Consider the following 21,361-nt stretch of genomic DNA (forward strand, 5'->3'; position numbering starts at 1 on the left):
ATGTCATATGACAGGACATTCGGTCATAATTACCGGATGTGCTTCCGAGAAATCGTGCGAATAAACACATTCACCAGACACACTTTTAGGATGTCACGTGACAGGTCGAAAAAACATAATCATCTCGATCCAGAGGATTTGGCAACATCACATCAACATGGGGGGGGGGGGGGGGGTATCACTGTGAGGACAAACCATTTGTAAAATGGGTCTGAAGAAAATATGTCGAGAGCTGAAGCTGACAATTTTTTGACTTGGGTAAATTTTTTTACATATATATTGTTGAAAAATGAGAAAAAATTATGTAATTGAGACTGCAAAAACATGCTGATTTAAGGTTCTGAGTTTAAAAGTCTGACTCTTCCATCAACGATTTCTAAACTATTCAAGGTACCAATCCCTTTGATACCTTGAATAGTTTAAAAATCAAAGTTTAAAATCAAACTTTAAAACTCAGAGTCTTATTTTGATAGCTCTTAAATACATTTTTCGATTTTATTTTTTATACATTATTTGGTTTATCTAATCAGTTAATCAACTTTCACAGACTCGAAAATGAATATGTTTTGCATTTTCTTCATTTTTCAAATTTCCATGTGAAAATCCAACGTTTCACTCCTCAGGAATTTTTTCGTTTTTGAGAAACAATTGCTTATATATTTTTGCCGTTTTCTGTTGCACGTTGCATAATAATTTCCCCCCCTTTTTTTCAATGATGAGACATTTTGCTCAAGATAATTTTTTTATTGATCTAATCAAAATTGTTTTACAGACATTTAACAGAATCAATGATATATTGGATTAAAGTACATATTCAGGTAGCGTGAAATACCACCCATCACTGCGATCCAACGGTGACACTTCTCTCGACCGCAAGAGTCACATCTTCCAATGGGCTCAGGCAAAGTATCCAGTGTAACAGTCTTTATATCGTAGACTGGATGATACTTCGGCCAAGTTTTGAGGATGGCGACCCATGATTTCCCTGTCGTGGAGTCTGTTAAGACGAGGGTCGTTGCGTTCATGCTTGAAAGTTTTTCAAAGAGCACATGCTTCTTAATGGGTCCGTCGCTAGACTTGTAAACATAGCCATTTGTGATGGTAAATCCGTCTGAGAGCAGACACAGGACTGCAAACGAATTTTTGTGATGGCCACGGTAGTATTTTAGTGGTAGCTGATTGCGAGGCATCCCACAAAACCTCGAAGGATAGGGAAGGAAGGTAGAATGTCTAGAAAAATCCATTCTATGAGGTATGCATGAGGGACGCTTGCGAGCAAAGGTATCAGGGTTAGAATCTCTGGGACGCTTTCTCGGGTCTGACATTTTTTGGCACATATCATTTTTGGCAGAATCGTAGGACTGTACTAAAGCCAGATGCTCTGTCGAAACTGGTTGATCAACGGAAGTTGGCGGGAGTAATGAAAGAATTTCCATGTCCTCGTCTTTTTTGTCAGAAGCATTGGATTGAACTTGAGCAAATATGTTCCCCAATTCACTACAGTCCTCATCAGTAGAAATGATTGGATGCATGCTTGCCATGATGCTATGCAGTCGACAACTTTCGGCGGTTCGAGTCAAGCTTTGAGTTTTTCAGACTTCTCAGGATGCTGGAGCGGCAACGACTGATTTCCAACTGTGCATGAACGCCTTTTAAACCCTCTTCTGAAAAATTTTATCCAATCAAAAGCGACTTTCAGTTTTCAACAGAGGGCGTCTTTTTTTTCCTTTCAAGGTTGTTGACTCATGTGTAGCTTGTCTCTAGGTTTAAAAATGTTTTTAAGAAATTTTTTTTCAATTCACTGTCCCCCCTCTAAGTCCATTTTCAAGGTCATCCAAACGGCAAAAAGATCACTAGATCCACACTAGTGCGGGTGAGGTACCATCATTTAACTTAAAACTAATTATAAATCTAAATCTAACCAAATTCGAAAACTAATACTGCAGATCGTCCCGGAAAATAATACCAGGAGCCACGGCATGTCAGTCGGTAAACTTCGGCAAGACTTTGCGCTGTGATCGGCGAGTCGAGTTAATCTTCGAATTTTTCAGACTTCATCTCAGGAGGCTAGAGCGGCAACGACTGATATCCAACTGTAAGTGAACGCCTTTTAAACCCGCTTTTGAAAAATTTTAACCAATCAAAAGCGACTATAAGTTTTCGAAAGAGGGCGCACCTCGCGCAAAGTATAACGTGTCTATAGAGTCGTCTGGATGAAATCAACATTGGCCCTGGGTCCATTGGACCCCCAAGGTAATTTTTTAAATTTTCCAGCAAAACGTATCATGTTGCTGTCTATAGACTCGTCTCGATGAGTTCAAGATTTTGGTAGCCTCCGTTTCAGTTGGACTCTCCATGGTACATTTTTTAAAATTTCAAGCAAAGCATATCATGTTAGGTGTCTATAGACTCTTCTCGATGAGATAAGGATTTTGGTAGCCTCCGTTTCAGTTGGACCCCCCATGGTACATTTTTTAAAAATTTCAAGCGAAGTATATCATGTCTGGTGTCTATAGACTCGTCCCGATGAGATAGGGTTTTTGGTAGCCTCCGTTTCAGTTGGACCCCCCACGGTACATTTTTTTAAATTTCAAGCAAAGCATATCATGTCTGGTGTCTATAGACTCGTCTCGATGAGATAATGGCTTAGGTAGCCTCCGTTACAGTTGCACCCCCATGGTAAATTTTTTAAAATTTGAAGCAAAGCATATCATGTTGGGTGTATATAGATTCATCTCGATGAGATAAGGATATTGGTAGCCTCCGTTTCAGTTGGACCCCCCATGGCACATTTTTTAACATTTCAAGCAAAGTATATCATGTCTGGTGTCTAAAGACTCGTCTCGATGAGATAAAGATTTTGGTAGCCTCCGTTTCAGTTCTACCTACCACGGTACATTTGTAAATTTTCAAGCAAAGTATATCGTGTTGGGTTTCTATAGACTTGTCTCGATGAGAGAAAGATTTTGGTGGCCTTTTTTTCAGTTGGACCAACCGTGGTACATTTTTAACTTTTCAAGCAAAGTATATCATGTTGGGTGTCTATAGACTCGTCTCGATGAGATAAATATTTTGGTGGCTAAAGCTTTAGAAAATTTCTTGGCGCTCGAGACAAACGTCGAGTCTCGATGATCTCAGCTCATCAGAATTTTCTGGAGCTCTCACAGCTTGCAAATGTTATGTGTTTATGTTTAAAGTAGTTTTCAAAATGAAATATAGATAACAGCACCAAGTCACGTGATTAGTAAATATTTAATTTTGCTTTATGTATATGTAGTGTAGTTCTCTATGTGCTTTGTCTCAATGAAGTTGTCTTATTATGTTGCGCCCAACGTGGGGCATTGATAACTCATGTAAGTGAATTTCACTTTGATTTTGAATTAATATAGTGACTTTGCTTGAAATTTAAACTTATATAGAATTAATGTAGAACGTCACTTATTGTTTTTGAAACTTGAGTAGAATTGAATTTAAATAACCATGTCGGTCAGTGATATTAATGAGACAGTTGAAATTGATGAAAATTTGAAGAAAAAATCTATTTAAAAGAGAACGACATATCGGTCATTAACAACTAAACCTCTAAATAAGATAGAAACCTGTCTTAAGGATGAAAGCTTAGATGATGAGAATAAAAATGAAGAATTAAAAACTTTATATGATCAATTAATTGAAAAGGAAAATGAGTTTTTGAAACTTAACATAGAGATAGAGGCATTCGTTTCCGTTGACGAAATCGAAAGGGAAATAATTACGGTTGATGAATATTCGGAGAAAATTTTAAAATGGAAAGGTAAAATTAAACAAAAACTTGATAAGATTAATGAAGAATGTCAGTCGGTTTCTAGTAACGAAAATTTACCGCAAAGTTCATTGAATAGAGTTCCTATAACAGAACACAAAAAATTTATTTCTTTGCCGAAATTAACCCTGACTAAATATTTTGGAGACCCCGGTTCATGGCTTGAATTTTGGTCACAGTTTGAGGATGCAGTACATAAAAATACCGAATTGTCAAATCTCGAAAAATTCCATTACTTAAAAAATTCGTTGGGTGGTTTGGCCTTGGCGAACAAAGAACACGAGGCGAGCTCAAATGATCAGAAAGTCGCTTGCCTAATCGTGATTGCCGGGAGAAAAGTGTTGAACCAAGCAGACTCCTCAATTTTGCTTTTAACATGTAACGTCGGCTTCTCATACTTCAAATCGATTTTTCGTGTTTAAGAATCGGAGTGATCAATTAAAAAAAAAAATACTAATAATTTTTTCAATCTTTCCTATTCACGAAAATGTAGGTCAATGTTTTTCACCTTCATTACTTTTTGTAATATTGCCTTTGAAACTCAAGTCACTTTCTACCTTTGAGTAAGGGAGGAAGGCAACTTCCACCATATGGCTTAAACTAGGAGATTTAGAATTCAAAACCAGATGACAAAATTAAAACACTGAGTCACAAAAAGACTTTAATAGCACAAATATGTGTCCTGAAATGTTCATAGTTTCTACTTTAAACAGATTATCACCAAATTGACATCATTGTTTCTAATCCTTTCATTTAATCATAAAAGTTTAAATGATCATACAGTGTTTATATTATTTTTGTCACTAATATCAAGGATAAATTCTAACGTGTTCAAGGAAACTTAAACTTTCAAATATCTATTTTCTAAAAGAAGAGATAGGAATACAAAAGATGCATTTTAACATCGATTTTCTGAAAGAGATAAGGATTAATTCCTGTAAATATGTATAGGTTCTTTTTTTTAAAAATTTCTATAACAGTTGTAGAACAGTCGACCCAAATTTAAGTTAATGGCTACCAATATTCAATTCCGTAGCCTAGTAATTTTTAACTCAATCCAGAAGACAAATGTACTCCGGGATCAAGTAATGGGAAAATTCGCCTTCGTGGAGGGCTTTATAGTGCCACTAACCCACATTTTTTTACATGGAGAGGAAAACCACAAAACCTCCAACAGTTAATCTGATGACAAGGGGACTCTAACCCATGATCCGTCAACCACAGAGGATATTTTACGTCAGCATTGTGGTCAGTGTGAGCCAGGTGCGGAATTCGTATAGACCAGCTACCGATGGGATTCAAGCACGGTTCACCTCATCAAGAGGCCAACGGTCTATCCCCTGAGCCTATGTATATATAAGTTTTCGCATAATCATTGCCTCTAATTTTATTTAATTTTTTTTTCATTTTTTTATAGCATTATAGTTACAATTTAAAAAATAATGGTAAAAATAACAGGAAAAAATCAACTTCTTAGCTGAACATTCTCCATAACAAGAGCAGTCACATCAAAATTTAATCTGCTTACTTATACAGTGGATAAGTCATATTTGCAACTGAGACCAGAAACAAGAAAGTGAGGTTTAGCAAGTAGTTTAACTCTTCAAAAAAACTTTTTCACTAACAACTTTTAGTCATCAACTGACACAAAATTCAAACATAAATTTTTGCAATGCATGCTTAGCTGTTATTTGTGAAATTATCTAAGCAAGTTTTATAATTGAAATTTAACACTCATACAATTACTAATACAAATATACTAAAATATGCAAAAAGAAAACAAAAATTAAGATTATTTAATTGAACCTATTGGGACCACATTCATAGACTACTAGTACTCCCTATTTCTGTGGCTCTAAATTGATCAAAAATTAGTATTATAAACATAAAAACATTATGTTCATTTGAAAAAAGTATAATTTGAGCATATTTTAAAACTTATATAATTAATTAATTATAATCTATATAGTATCGTAAGAATCCAAAGTTTAATATTTGATTGAACATAATATCTATTTTAGCCTTGGTAGAAAAAATGAAAACTAAATTCTTTTTAAATAAGTAATGTTTTAACAAATGTTCAACATAATAGTAAATGTATATATATATATTTTCTTGCATAAATTTCAATAAGCCCTAATTTTTTTAATTGAGAAGAAAGGTTGATTACACCTCTGTACACCACTAAGTATAGCAGTAGATTTAATAAAAGTTAAAAAAAAGCAATGATGAATTTTATAAATATGATTGATACATGAAGTAGAAAAATGTTTGCTTTAAAAGAAAAGAAAAAAAGAATTAACAAGTTAAAAAATAGAAAAAAAATTAGAAGAATTATTACCTTCAATGTATTTTTATTTTCAAATTTAGTATTGCTTTACATAGGAAAAAAAGATAAAGCACCACTTAATTAAATTGATAAAATTTCAAAATTATTATCAATATAAATATATTCATTTAGAAACAAAAATATTTACATAATGTACATAAATATACAATTCTCGTGCATATCACATTTTCTTCTGCAGTTTTTTGAACCTGAAATGTAAAAATGAATATAATGAGTCATTTTACATCAAAAATACATCGATTGCAAACGATTGGGGGAAAAAAAAGATGCGTAAATTTTTAATTTCAAGTATTTTATGATCCCAAAGTTTTTAATATATTATAAATTAAGGTAACAAGTTGGGAAAAAACATTTTTTTTAAAGTTAAAAGGGAAATAAGTGTGAAAAATTTAAAGGTTTTCTAAAATTATTATAAGTTACGTCCAAGTAAAATACTGACTTTTGTGTTTACAATTGTGCAGGAAGGATATGCTAACTAAAAATCTGCTGTAAGCTCTGTAAAATTGCGTGAAAAAAATGAAATAAAAAAAAAAACTTTAAATATTCTAATAATTATAGATGCCATCATTCCATAACAGATAAAAAAACAAGACAATATGAAACTAAGTGAACTAAAAGTGCAAATTGCTCAGAATCCTTTGTTAATATTTTGAAATTTTATGCTTTTATTAATATCTTTTCCTTTGATCAATTCGTTTCATAAATTAATAAAAAGATCTAATGTTTAATTTGAATTTCATGCAGTTATGTAAAGATTAATGTAGTTTACGTTCACCATAAAAAATTTTTTTTTTGGCCATGAAATAAAATATTTTTTTCTTGACAATATAAAAACCACAATAATAATTTTGAAATTCCTTAAGATTTGAGCTCTCAAATAAACTAAAACGATAAAAGTGAAAAGAAAATAAAGTGAAAATTGGTTTCTTTTATTCAAAACAGTAATTTAATTTCTCTCAAATATAATTAATTATAGGCATAAATCTATACTTAAAAGTGACAATCAGCCCAAGTTTTTGACTGTTTTAATTAGTTTTTTGCAGCTATCATGTCAAAAACGTAACCATGTTCAATGCTTATAAGAATATCATAGCAAAGTGCAAGTTTTGATTCACAATACTGCAAATATAAAGGCACTTTTTTATGATTTTCACAGGAAAGGCAGAAAGAATAAGAATTTTCTATCATTAAAAATGGTAAACACTGAAATAAACATAGGTTTTCCTTTCAAAACAGTAAAAAATTTTGGAGAGAACAAATGTATTTTTTTTAGTCAATTAACCTCCCATGGTAAATACTGTGCCAACCCTGATAAAAATTAATATAAAAAAAAAACTTGGTATTAATATTGAATTTCTTATTTTTAGAAACTTTGGGGCCATTACTACTGCACTGATCAAATCAAGATACATTAATTACTCAAATTCAATTCTCAATTTCCTATGCATATTTCCTATGAATTTTTATTTCAATGAAAAAGTAACAATAAAAAATATAATTGGTACAGTGCTATATAGTGTTTTCGATCACAAATAAGAATTTTCCTTTTTTTTCTTCATAAAAATAGAGAAGGCGCACATTGTTGATATCTGGGGTTGAAGCAAATTCCTTTTCAACTCTTTATGTATAGCAATAAATTAGACAATTGGATTACACTCCACTAGCTCTCTATTACAGAATTTGACCATTGAAAATTTCAAAGAAATAAATATTCTAATGAACTCTTGTTAAATTAACATAAAAAGATGCTATTTTAAAAAACTGCCATTTTATGTTTGGATCATATATCTCTGTCCCTCTTTTTTCTATTAATATATTTATTAATTTTTAATTTATGAGGGCCAATAATTTCAAATAAATTAAACAAATTTTCATTAAATATAATTATTATTCACAATGTAAATTTAAAACAATTTTGTAGTAAAACATACAGAATTGAAGCTTTGTACAGTTGAACTTTGATCCACTATTCCTCATCTTTTGTTTTTTCAAATGTATCATCTAGTTTTAACAGTCCTATCACAAATTCTTTTCTTATAAAGTTAATAATACCTGTTAGATCGTTTTTGAAACTAGCAGATTCCCAAGTCAACCGTTTAGAAACTCTACTACCATTAAAAAAATAAGAAAATTTATAATGGTTTCATGAGAAAAAAAGCAATTTCTGAAGCCTAATGATGAAAAAAATGAGGATATATTACAGCTTAGGGAAAATGCCTCAATCACCACGTGATGAAAATGCTGAAAGTTTTGGAGTTTTCTGTTCCAGAACTCGTTGCAGAAACTAAAAAAGGACCAAATGATAGCAATGGACATGGTGAAATGGAACCACCAGTGCCAACATAACGAATTTTCTGTGTTCACATGAGCTTACAAAGAATGAACAGCAATCAGTTACAAATGTTGAAAGTTTATGTATTTCAATATCAAATATTTGAAAGTCAAATATTTGATTTTTTCACGTTGATCTGCATTCATTGTTTTCCTGTATCTGATAATAATGATCATAATGAATGGTTCCATGAGAAACAGTAGATTGAGGTTTTATTGTATAACTTATTAACTTTCACACTACTTTGCAAAACTTATAAGGTATTATAAATTTTATAGAGATAAGTATAAATTAAGCAAAACATTTTTTTACGTAAATCTTTTTAATCAATAACATACTTTTCAAGAATAATTGCTGGGCTAATATCATCTTCAGCGTCTGAAGAGTATTCCTCAGTGCTTTTATGAGAACTTTTCTTTTTCTTCTTCTTTTTACTCTTAAAAAATAAAAATCAATATTATTATGTTACTAACTATATTGATAAACAACACTATACTTTTCACCAGCTTAACTTGATTAATGCTAATCAGTTATTTGTAGATGTAATCTATGGAAATATGATGTTTTCAGTCATGAAATTTAAAGTGTATCCACAAAACATTATTATTATTCCTGAAATAAATTTTTAAATGTTACTAAATTTAATGCTAAATAATAACTTTCAATTTAATAATTCTTTCATTTAGAATTACTTGACTTGTTTTAAAAAGAAAAAAAAATGAATGCTATTCATTTGCAGAATCTGAAGTTTATAATAGTACTAGTTATATAATCATTTAAATAAAATTCAATATTGCAAAAATTGCGAGCTAAGTTTTCTAGTTATTGAAATAGTGATCTATACTTTAAAACTACCTCATGATAAATATTTTCCATTACTGCAGTTAAGGAATTGGAGAACTATAGATCCTTGACACAATATTACTTTTCCTAAGGTTAAATTAATGCCAACTTTCAGGTTACATTAATGCCAAATTAAGTTAACACATAAGAAAGAGTGTATAAGTAAAATTTTGTGCATTTAGATCAGTAATTCCCAAAGTGGTCCATATCGACCCCCAGGGGTCGACGACAACCTGCAAGGGGTCCATGTCAAGTGAAAAAAAATTGAGGATCCATGAAATGAAAATGGGGGTCAACGATAGCGGCTCTCATATAAGCAGGTTGTGACTTTTAATTTTGGCATTTCATGAATGGAATAATCAACATAGTCTGATAGTACATATTTACTTACATTATACTACCTAATAATATAAAGACATACTACATTCTACATAATTTATAAAAGTAGCTATGATGTAAAAATTTTATTAAAATTTAAGTTATTAGGATTATTTTTTGATATATGAAACTGAATTATTATAAACTAGCAGTTGCCTGCAGCTCCGCCTGCGTACATTTTTATTTTTTCTGTGTGTAAGGTTTTATTTTGTAACAAAACCTTATTTTTCGCAGTAAATTGCAGCCTAGCATGTGTCAACTCTTTAGCTAGGTAGACCTCCAACTTTATCTGCGCACAAGATCACGGAGATTTGTTGCTTAGTTTTTATGTGAAAACGTAATAAACAGACTGACAATACACTATACTACGGCTTTGTATACAAACTTATTTCCGCAATTAAAATAACAGTAGCGGAGTACAAGTTTTATAGCGCACTATTTTATTCCATTTACATATTAATTAAATAAATTTTTTTTGAATTTAATTAAGAAATGTATAAAATGAACATGCGTTTTTTTCTTAAGTTTTTCACGCTACCCTTCATAACAGTTAGAAATTTAAATCTTTCACAGTGAGTAGCACTATACCAGGTGACAAAAATACATTTGAAATTGATGAATTTACAAAAAATCAATATCAGGTAAGCAGGGAGTCTACTCAAAACTGAAAAACATGACGAGGGGTCTACAAGACAAAAAATTTCAGGAACCACTGATTCAGATGAATTAATTTTTTCAAGATATTGTAGTATAAGTTATTTATTTATTTAAACAGTTTCTAAAACAATACTTACTTTGTTTTTATGATGCTTATGTTTATGTTTCAATTTATGCTTCTTACTTTGATACTTCAAACTGCTTCCTTCAGAGAGTTCTGGAAAGTAAAACCATTCGTACTTTAAAGCAAAAGACTTAATAAAAAAAAATTAAGAAAATTTTACCTTAAGAGAAATATAGTATATTACTTAGAACAAAGTACTAAAAAATATGCTGCTGAATTTATAACATGAATAGCACTTAAGCTCTAAAATACGACTTTCTTTCTTTGAAATGATATTAATACAGCTAATGCAAAATGACAAGATACCGGAAAGCATAGTGGAAATGTTATAGATTTTATAGCAGGTCAACTGAATCATATTTAGCAGAGGGCACTATTTTCAAAAATTGAAAATTTTAAATGATTAAAAAAAGCTGTTGAGCACTCTTGGCATTTGCTGCCAAAAATAAGTTTTCAGAGGTTACTTTTTCAATAAAAACACTCAAAGATTGACGCTTAATACCATTACTCACTGAGTTCAGTGATGCTTAAAGCCATGAGAAGACAAATATTTGTTGTTTAGTTGAATAAGAATAAAATCTTACCTCAAGAAATTTTAATTTTTAAAAACATATCTCTTAAACCCTACACCCACTAGGCTTTTCAATAAAAACAAAAAGGTAAAAAAATTGTGGGATATAACACTACATAAGTGGAAGTCTAAAAAAAATCCCTGGATGAAATCTAATTTTTTCTGACAGTCAAATTCGCAGTTTCAGTGTAATCGTCAAATAAAATTTTCTTAGATGAAAAGGCTACCCAGGAGAAACAAAATTTCAAGGAGACATTACTGTTACCATGGCGACAAGAGCTTTGATTTTTTTTTTCATTGTTTAACTTAGCAGAAAAAAAACATTGTTAAAACAAAAGTAGCAAAGTAAAAGCATGAATTTTAAAGATTATGAAAAAGGAATTCTAGACATTCAACCTGTTTTAGTTTCATTTACATATTAGGATTATGATGCTCTTGCAATGATTTTGCATTTAAGCAATTTATATAGATATTTATTCATGAAAGATACATTTTGATATAGATATTGCAAAACAGATGACATATTTAAATCTAATTATGTACATACATTTTGAATGAAACTTCAACTCAATAATGAGATTTGAAATGGTACGACACATAATGAGCGTATTATTTAAAATAGGCATTAAAATATGCAAATAAAAAAATGCATACCAGAATAATTAGGTGGTAATGCAGGACCATAAATGTCATCTTGTTGTGCTTCTTTAGTTTTTGTTTCATTGGACACATCTTTGTCATTATTCAAAGCATTGTTTGTACTGTTAGTTGTTGGCTTTTCTTCAACAATAAGCTCATCCTTTTTGGGCAAATTTCTCTGATTCAGTGCATCTAAATCTAAATTAGCAAACACACCAAACCCACTTTTTTTGGGAAGGTTTTTATTTTCCAAAGAATTTGCCTTTGAAATATCTTCAGTTAAAGTGTTTGATGGAATGACTTTGTCAGTTTCCGCTTTTTCCGTTGATTCAGTTTGTTTCGTATCCATTTCAGAAATATCCTCATCATCCGAGGATGAATTTTCAAATATAGCTTTGAAAAAATCCATGGAGGGTTTTACAATTTCATCTTGACTAGTCTATAGAGAAAAAAAAATGTAAGTAATTTCCTTATTTAATTTAAAATGACTTATTACAAATGGTTTTAATAATTTGTATAAGAAAGAAAAATCAATAAAGAAGTGTTAAAAATACATGAAGGAAAAAAAATCTTTCATTATATTTTATTATTGATTAATTTAGTTAATACATTAATTTAGTTTATATATTAATTAATCATAAAATTTTTATAAACATCATTAGTTAGATCCAAATTATTGAAAATTCAGGCTTCGAAAGTTTAATTAAATGACAAATTTTTTCCTTTACGGATAAAATGTATTTGCAAGGAAAAGCATTAAATGGTTTTAAATTTTTTGGTGACATTTAAGAAAGATTTGGTGATAAAATGTATGTGGGCAACAGTGGCGTATCTAGGGTATGGCAGGCGGGGCGAGAGCCATGGACGCATTATTTGAAAAAGGCGCAAAATCAACCAACACCAACGTTTCTTTGTTTTTTTCAAAATATTTTGATATTTTGTTTGTTTTAAAAAAATAAATTTCACTTACATACAAATACAAATTTTAAAAACAATAATAAAAATTTAAAAAAAATAAATAAAACATTGAAAAGAATCATTTAGAAAACTCTCCAGAATGCAGAATAAAAACTTCCAATGATGGGATCCTCAGATAAATCTTTATTTTTCCAGTACCATAAGCAAAAAGACAAGATAAACATCTCTTCATATCACATTACCAGGATGTTAAAGGGCAATTATCTGGGGATGAATAGAACACCTGCAGGCAGAGAATAGCCCTTTGGTGGTGACAGAGGGCAAAGAAATGTGAAAACCATGGAGTGTCCCTGTCTAGTTTAGCCCAATTATCATACCCTTAAATGCTTGTAGATCTTAAATTTTATCAGGGGTGAAAATCACTTTGAAAAGCGGCTTTCGTATTTGTTGAATATACAAATAGAACCCTTGCTGTAAATTAGCGTAAATCCTTCCAAAAAGGGAGGTTTTGCCACACATGGTGGGAATCACTGTCACAAAACATTTAAATACTAAAAATAGGAGGTGCCTCTGCCTTGCTTAAACCAATTGTAATACACCCCATCTATTCTTTTTTTATGAAAAAAAAAAGGACAGTCATAAGTGTAATTTAAACGAAGTGTTAGGATTTTCTTATAATCAAGGATTAAATTGTAAGTAATCATTTCTTATTTATGCATCATGCTCACTTTATTATTTCACGTTATATTTTGTAGCGATCGATATATTTTCTTTTCTAGCAATGCCAACTGCTCCACTTTCTTTAAAATATTTTATTGAGTGGTAGTTTAAAACGAAACCATGCAGAATTTAAGATAATTCTGGTGAAATTTATAATTCTCACCTGGAACAAAATTATGTTTCACATAATTTTTTTCAATTATTTATTATTTATACGTAGAGGGGGAAAATGGTTTTACTTTAAATAAGCAAAGAATCATACAATAAATATAAATTTAGCTCTCAATAAAAAATATTTTTCTACACGGAGCAGAGCAAGTTTGCATCTTTGTATATGTAGATTGAGAGGGGCGTTTACTACATTATAATATTTTGTTTTTGTATATAATTATTTTTATCAAAAAAAAACATTTAATATGCACAATGATATTTTGGTAATAAAAAGTAAACTTTGTGTAATTAAATGCTCGTTATTGTATTATTATTATTAAAAACAATGACTTAATGAGAAAAAGAAAATGAATGTTAAAATTTGAAATGTTGGAAACATAATTTTTCAAGTTTCCTGAAAAATTATTGCAATAAGTAAATATTTTTGTGTAAATTGCGTAACATTGGCTCAGTTAAGAGTGCTGACTACCGAGAAATAGATTTCTTTTCATTCATTAACATTAAAAGATAGATTCTAGGTTTAAACACTCATAAAAGTTCAATTTATTTATTTTTAATTAATTAATTTATTTTTTAATCTATTTATTTATTGAATGAATAGATTAAGGAACGCATCTGTTAGTTGCTCAAACTGATTTTTTTTTGCTCCTAAGTCACAGAAATTCACACACAATTTTAATTTTAAATTAATAACTTAAGCTCAAATTTAAATAATCCTTTTGTTTACAAATTGAGAAAAAAAAGATATGTGTAATTTATCAAGACCTTACTTTGTATTTTTTTTTAATTTCAAAGCATCTCAGACACAAAATTGTTTAATCTTTTACCTGCTATAGACCTATTTTGGTAGTCATAAATTATACTTGAAAAAACTGTTTTTAAATAAATAATATAAAGGTTCATATAAAGTGTCCTTTATTTATATATTTGTCTATTATAATTAAAATAAAATGGAAACAAAATATCATTGAGGCTATAATATGTATTTTATAACTATCTATTAAAGCAGCACAAAATCAACAATCTTTTTTTTTTCATTAATTGATTCCCTTTATTTTAAGAAAATAAGTAAAAAATAATAATAAACATCTTATCGAAAAATTCGAGCTTGTTTATTTATGAAACATATACATTTTTATAAAAATTCAAAAAGCCCTCTCTCCTCAAAATATTCAAAAGATTTATCTTTCGCTTTTTTTAAAAAAGAACATCTTAAAACTAATTAAATTCAATTAATTTTGGAAAGACTTATTCGGATAATGGCTTTGGCTAAAAAATATCGATGGTTAAATCCTTTATTTTAAATATTAAATATTTGTTGCTTGTGAACTGAAGTTGCATTTTAATGTAAAGGTTCTCGATTGTGTAAATTTTTAACCGCTTAAAATTTTAAACTTACTTATCACCCCAGACAATATTTAAATTTTAGAAAAATGTGTGCGCATCATTAAATTTTTAAACGAATAACAGCTAAGGCAAAATTTACTTTATTAATAATTATGTATTTGTCGATCTATGTGTTTGGATTAAATTAGATCATATGAATTTTAAATAATTTTTTCTGTAAACATGCATTTCGTCTCTATCTTTTTTTTTTATATTTTCACCTAATTGCCGCTTGAGTGTAAAATTTAAGAAACGACATTTTTATTAACTAAGGTTTAACGTAGTAATTTGGTCACATAACAGCCTACTTTGGTTTTAATAAACCGTAATTATAGAAACTTCTCAGAACTATTCAAAATATTTAATAATAATATTACATTACCTTCCTTTAAAAAACATTTTATGCCCACTCAAAATAATATTTTTTTTTTAGGTAATTATTTTAGCAATTTTTTTTTTATCATAGATTATTGTAAAACAGTTTGTATTTATTATATTAATTCAGAACATTTCTTCTTAAAAAATTAAGTTTCTATCCTCTATTTCATTTTTTTTTATTTTTTGAAATATGTGAAAATTGTGACGAATATGAACAAAAGAAATTAATATGTGTTTTTAACATTTTAATATTAGTGCAGATTTTCTAAATGTGTTTTCAGTTATTATTGTACTATTGTTACATTTTTGTTTCTTTACATAAAAATAATATTCCATTTAGCTAAAATTTAAAGGAAATATACTAGGGGGGTGGAGGGTGTCATTACGATTCACAGAGTTTCGACCTGTTTTTCTAATCTAAGCTTCTAGGGAAAATTTTGAAGATCAAAAACTTAAATTCGATGAAAAATGAATGACATGTTTACTAAGGGGAAGTATGTTTTTATATTCGATTTTATAGCTCAAATTATTGTATGCACTACATTTTTAGCTTATTTCTATGGATTTAAAGAAAAATAAAGTAATTTACAATTTTATCGTAATATTTCGTAATTTAAACTACCTTTACAATTTTTATTCAAATTGATGGACTACCACAAGGATCTATTTTTTCATCTCTCTTTGCTAACTTATTTTGGCACTATTATGAAGAAAAAAATCATGCTCTTAATATTAAATATGTTTTTAAATTTATTGCTCAGCCTTTCATTCCTTCAGTGGGTCGATAAATGAGTACCAAGCATGCTTGGGAACTAAACACTGGGGGTTTTGCGTTTGACTGACCACCTAACCAGAACATCTGCTCCTGCACCCCAGAGCCCAAGGTCAAGTTAACTGAGATGGGCACAGTAGGCTTTGTTCCTCTATGGGCTGTCGCGCCTCTAAGTTTAGTTTTTAGTTTAGATTTATTGATGATTTAACTATCTTTAATCTTCAAGGTTACACAATTTTTTTTAAATAACATTTACCCAGAGGAATTAATCTTGTTTTGTAATCAAGATGATAATATTAATTATAATTTTTTAGATTTGGGTATTATAAAAGAAGAAAATATCTGCTTTGTTGATTTAAACGATCAAAGAAGTGATTTTAATTTTAATATAAATAAACTAATTACTTTAAAATTCTAATGTTTCTAAAATGCTTTTAATGTTTAGAATTCTAATCTACTTAAATACCATTTTTAATTAACTGAATAGAATTAAATAGAACATAAAATAGTGCTTATTTATCCAAAAAAAAAAAAAAAATAGACAAACTCTGTAAAAATTTGATAAAAAACAATGGATACTCAACTGAAGTAATAAAATTCTATGTGAAATCATTGATTTAATTGTATGCTATTATAAATAAGTTTATTAAGAACTTCTTGGATAATTTATATAATTTCTACCATGTGCAAATGCATTTCGGGCAATTCCGTGGCTAAAAATATGCGCAAAATGGCGATTCATGTTTCTTTCTCTCTTTTTTCCCCCTCTTAAATAAATGCGACTTTTCCAAAATCATTAAAATTGTATAATTGAATATCAACTTTATTAATTATGAACTTATCCAGTATATCACTTTGTGCATATCCATTTTCGAGCAAATCCTTGGTAACTGACAAATCAAACGCGCTTCAGTACTGTATTACACACACACATACATATATATATATGCTGGTGTGTATAGATATAATAGATATGTGTTAAACAATAGAGAATAATAAAAATATTTAAGAAGGGAGCCGATAGGGAGGATTGCCATAGGCGCCATTTTCTCTAGATACGCCTCTGGTGGGCAAGGTAAAAAAGTATCTTAGTGCGCTAACAAAGGAAGTGGCATGCATTTAAAAAATATTTTCCTTTTTTAAAAATATTAAGCGAAAACTGCAATCATATAAGTATGTATTTGAATGTAGAATTTATTGGGGCAAGAGTTAAAAGTTAAAATAGGCTGTACTGCATCCAACAGTGTCTTTGTTAGGATGCACTGCATGTTTGTATGTAATTATGAAGGTTGATATAGAAAGTGCAATTATACTAAACTGAAGTAATTAAATTTATAATTCTAAATCAATAATTTTTTTCAGATTAATAATATAGTTTTTTTTATATAAAAATGAATAATTAAAATCTTAAACAACAATAAAAAAGCGTCATTCAAAATTTATCCTAGTGGGCTTAATTTACATGGAAAAGTTCATATTTGTTACAAGTCGGTATAGGAAATATAAATGATGAGTGAAGTAAAAGGAAATTAGTTAAATAATGTAATTAGTGAAAGAGTTCAAATTTCTCAAAGTTTATTTTTATCTACTTGTTAAACAAATTATTTTTGCAACAGTCAAAGGTATAAATGGGAATGAGGTGTTTTCTAAATTTTATTTCTTCAGAATTATTTTCCGCCATCAGAGTAAACAAATATGTACTGTCTATATGCTAATTCATTATTGTAGTTTTCAAATTTTCTGTTCTTATTTTTATTCGATTTTTATGTATGCTGTTACTGTCTATTATCTGCCATTGAAAAAAAAAAGTTTTCAAATTACATTTTTAATATTAATATTAAAAAGACTGCTAAAAAAATATTTTATTCAGCAAAAATATTTTTAAAGTATTTTTTTTAAAAATTTATTTAATGCTGCAATATATTAATTAAAGTATTGTTAAATATAAAGCTCTATCATGTTAAAATAAATAATAAAAAAGAAATTTATTCTTTATTTTTCAAACCTTCCCTTTATTTTCCCTTACCTCTTTATTTCTTTTCTATTCATTTAGTACTAAAACATACACTTACTGCTTTATATATTTATATTTATGCAGTCCACATTTTTTCCTTTTCCTTTCATCATTTTATGAATTTTAAATATTTTTTTAATTTTAAAAATAAATTGATAATAAATATTTAAGATCTTTAGTTATTAAATATTTTTATTATGTTTACATAGTTATGAGCAAATGTGAATATTTCTGTATTCTTTAACAAAATATTAAATCGAAAATAAAAAGATTTTGATGAAATACTTTTTTAATTTGGGGGTTAACATGTTATTTAACTTTTTGTTTTAAACAACCAGATAAACCTTGCTTAAATCAAAATAAACCTTTTTTTAAAACCGTTTTTACTAACCTTAGTTAATAATATCTGTTCAGATAGTTTTTGAAACTCACTAATTTTTATGTCTATTGTTCAGAAATTCTACCAACATTAAAAAAAATATTGATTTTCTCTTGTTAAAAAATGAATAATAGTTCAGAAAGTTTTTGAAACTCACAAATTCTTGTGTCTATTGTTCAGAAATTCTACCAACATTAAAAAAAAAAATATTGAGTTTGTTTTGTCTTGAGAAGAAAAACAGAGACTTCAGATGCTATTAATGAAGAAGAAAATTAGGATTTGTTACAGTTTGGTAAAACACCTCAAACAGCATGCGTGATGTTTATGCATTAATTGATTGCTCAGTGATAGTAATGAAGATGGTGAAACAGAACCACAATCAGTACCAACATTTGCAGAGAGCCTTTAAAATAATGAGTAATTTTCTGAATAATACCAACTTACAGAAAATAAACACCCATCTGTTAAAAATGTTGAAGACTTATAGTTTGAGGTAAAAAGAAAAGTGTGTTCAAACCAAAATTTCCATATATTTTAAATAAAAAAATGTGCTTATTAATCTTCCTTTTGATTTCTAAACATTGCTTGCACAAACTATATGATTTTTTGATTAAATCTTTCTATACTTATTATAGACATATTTTTTTCCAATTCTATTACTTTTTTATTACCTTTCCTACATTTTCAAGTCATTATTTGATATTTTATATCAACCCACTATCATCGTTTTCCTGTATCTAGTGTTCACGAAGAATGATCCCACAAGAAAAGTTGATTAAGGCTCTGCTTTAAATGCTAATAGAATATTAAATGATTTTAACTAAAAGTAAGTACCTCAATATTTACTTTCTCATCAGTTTTATGAATGCTATCAATGTTCTGTTGAGGTTGTCCAGATTTTTTAACAGGATCTAAAATAAGAAGTAAACCATTATAAAATATCATATGTTTAGTCTTCACAAAGAAAAAAAAAGAGTTTGAAAAACTAGAGGGGAAAAAAACTTTCAGAAAAAGTTTTGTGAAGTTTGTAGTTTAGAGCAGATCTAACTTGAATACCAAAGTATTTATTATTTTTCTGTACCAAATCAAACAATATATGATTTGATATCAAAATTATTACCAAATAGCTCTAGATTAATTCTTACTTAAAAAGCTAGATTCAAAGTAAGTTTTAATAAGGTCATTCCAAAGCAGGAAAAATTGAAAACTAAAAAGATGCAAACAAAATAGCTTAGTAAATATTTTTTTAAAATCATGTTTCACAACAGCTTTTAACAGGGAGCTTTCCTTTTGATCTTACAGCTCAGCAAACACTTTAAGTTAACTTTAAAAGCACTTGTAACAAAGACCATAAAATCCTTTCGTTTTTGCATCTTTAGATATTATATAATTGATATTAAAATAAAATTCATTTTTAGAAATATAAAAAACAACTGATTTAATATCAAAATTCTTTTGATTCATACATAGAAACTTATTTATTTTTGTTTCTAATATAAATAATTTTGTGGCTGAAAGATGAAGGTCATTTGAATGACCTTTGTCTAAAAGCAGATGGAAACAAAGTTTTCATTTTTTTCATGGAATGTTAAATATTGAGGTATAGGATAATGATAAAAAGTAAAAATGGTATTACACTACATATCTAGATCAAATATATGAACACCAAATATAAATATAGGAACTTGATTTACATTGAACATTATTCAAGTGTTTAGTAATTAATGCATTAAGAACAACTTTCCCAACAATTAATTTAACAAATTATTATTATTTTTGTCATTTTTCCTTAAACAGGTCTTAGTAAAATAAATATTCATTTTTATTAAGAAAATTTTAAATAGTTATAAAGTTCGACAAAAAAAAAATCAACATTTATTTAAGAAACTTCTACAGAAATATTATTTTTAAATGCAAACACATTATTTACCAAATCAACTTCAAGTACAAAATATTTTTTTCAAAGTCAACAATTTAAAAAAAATAATAATTGTTACATTGAGTGCTATTTCTCTTTCATTCATTTATTTTCAGTTTCCTCAGTAATATATAGTTAAAAAGAAAAAAAAATGATATAAATTGTTTTTGTCTTAAAGAAAACACTTTTTAACAGGTACTATAAAACATTTAACTAACCTAGCAACATATCAGAACTTTCTTCAACTGACATTTCTTTTTGAGGGGTTGACGACAAAACTTCAGATGTATTTGTATCAACAGTGATGTTTGGTGTGGTAATGTGGTCAAATATTGACTTTGACTGTTGTGGCGTTGCAGTTCCAGATGGAGTAGAGCTAGAGGTAATAAGCATGAAAATTAAACATTACTATTATATATATACACACATATATATATTTAAATTGAAATAGACATTAATAAGTGTCTACTTGCAGTGTTTTACTCTATTTGAGCAAAGTGTTAGCTAATGTGATTCTTGTTAAACTGAAAAATAAGACGATATATACAGATGCTGTTTAGTTATTTACTAACTAATTCCTTTTCCTACATTGTTTCGATGCTATGCTTAGGCTGGTTGATGATAATTTAATTACAGTAGAGTCCCGATTATCCGAGTTAATGTGGACCAAGACTAACTCGGATAACTGAAAAACTCGGTTAAAATGAAGAGTATAAAAAAAGAAAGAAAAAGAGTTGGTATAAATGTAATATATTTAAGAAATATAAAATTTATACGAGTATATCACATACAATTCCTATTATTATTATTAAAAAGGTTACTTGAAAAAACTTAGAAAGTATACTTTGCGAGAATTAAAGAGTTTTTACTTAAAAGAAGTCCTTAATCGTTTTTTGTTTTACATAACTTTGGTGCTTTTCTGCAGCGATGTTTCGCCATTTTTTAGGGATAACAGGAAGGCTGGTGTCGCCTCTTTCTGTTGTTCTATGTATTCAGAAGCATTTTCGGC

General features: G+C 28.7%; 1 protein-coding gene and 1 long non-coding RNA gene across 5 annotated transcripts in view; one reads left to right on the forward strand and one right to left on the reverse strand.

The window, feature by feature from the left end:
* Nucleotides 1-183: 183 nt before the first annotated feature.
* LOC122269270 (uncharacterized) lies at nucleotides 184-20,680 on the forward strand. Of its 2 annotated transcripts, none has more exons than XR_006225094.3 (3): nucleotides 184-258; nucleotides 19,176-19,260; nucleotides 20,548-20,680. It is a non-coding gene; the product is annotated as an uncharacterized LOC122269270 (long non-coding RNA). The 2 variants fall into 2 exon arrangements; XR_011636980.1 differs by lacking the exon at nucleotides 184-258 and adding an exon at nucleotides 12,050-12,153.
* LOC107447978 (G patch domain-containing protein 1) overlaps nucleotides 6,128-21,361 on the reverse strand; it is a 37,918-nt gene continuing 22,684 nt past the window's right edge. For 2 of the 3 annotated variants that reach the window (XM_016063034.5, XM_043041488.3), the window contains 6 exons: nucleotides 20,571-20,728; nucleotides 19,269-19,345; nucleotides 11,712-12,135; nucleotides 10,500-10,579; nucleotides 8,823-8,920; nucleotides 6,128-6,340 (listed from right to left, as the gene is read on the reverse strand). In XM_016063034.5, the coding sequence (XP_015918520.1) occupies nucleotides 6,313-6,340; nucleotides 8,823-8,920; nucleotides 10,500-10,579; nucleotides 11,712-12,135; nucleotides 19,269-19,345; nucleotides 20,571-20,728 (865 nt within the window). In that variant the 3' untranslated portion in view covers nucleotides 6,128-6,312. The remainder of the gene's footprint in view (nucleotides 6,341-8,822; nucleotides 8,921-10,499; nucleotides 10,580-11,711; nucleotides 12,136-19,268; nucleotides 19,346-20,570; nucleotides 20,729-21,361) is intronic. The other variant, XM_043041496.3, reaches the window with a different exon arrangement.

This window comes from Parasteatoda tepidariorum, chromosome 3 (genome assembly GCF_982258835.1).
Source record: "Parasteatoda tepidariorum strain Cologne lab strain chromosome 3, Ptep-v5.0, whole genome shotgun sequence".
Classification (NCBI taxonomy): Eukaryota; Metazoa; Arthropoda; class Arachnida; order Araneae; family Theridiidae; genus Parasteatoda; species Parasteatoda tepidariorum.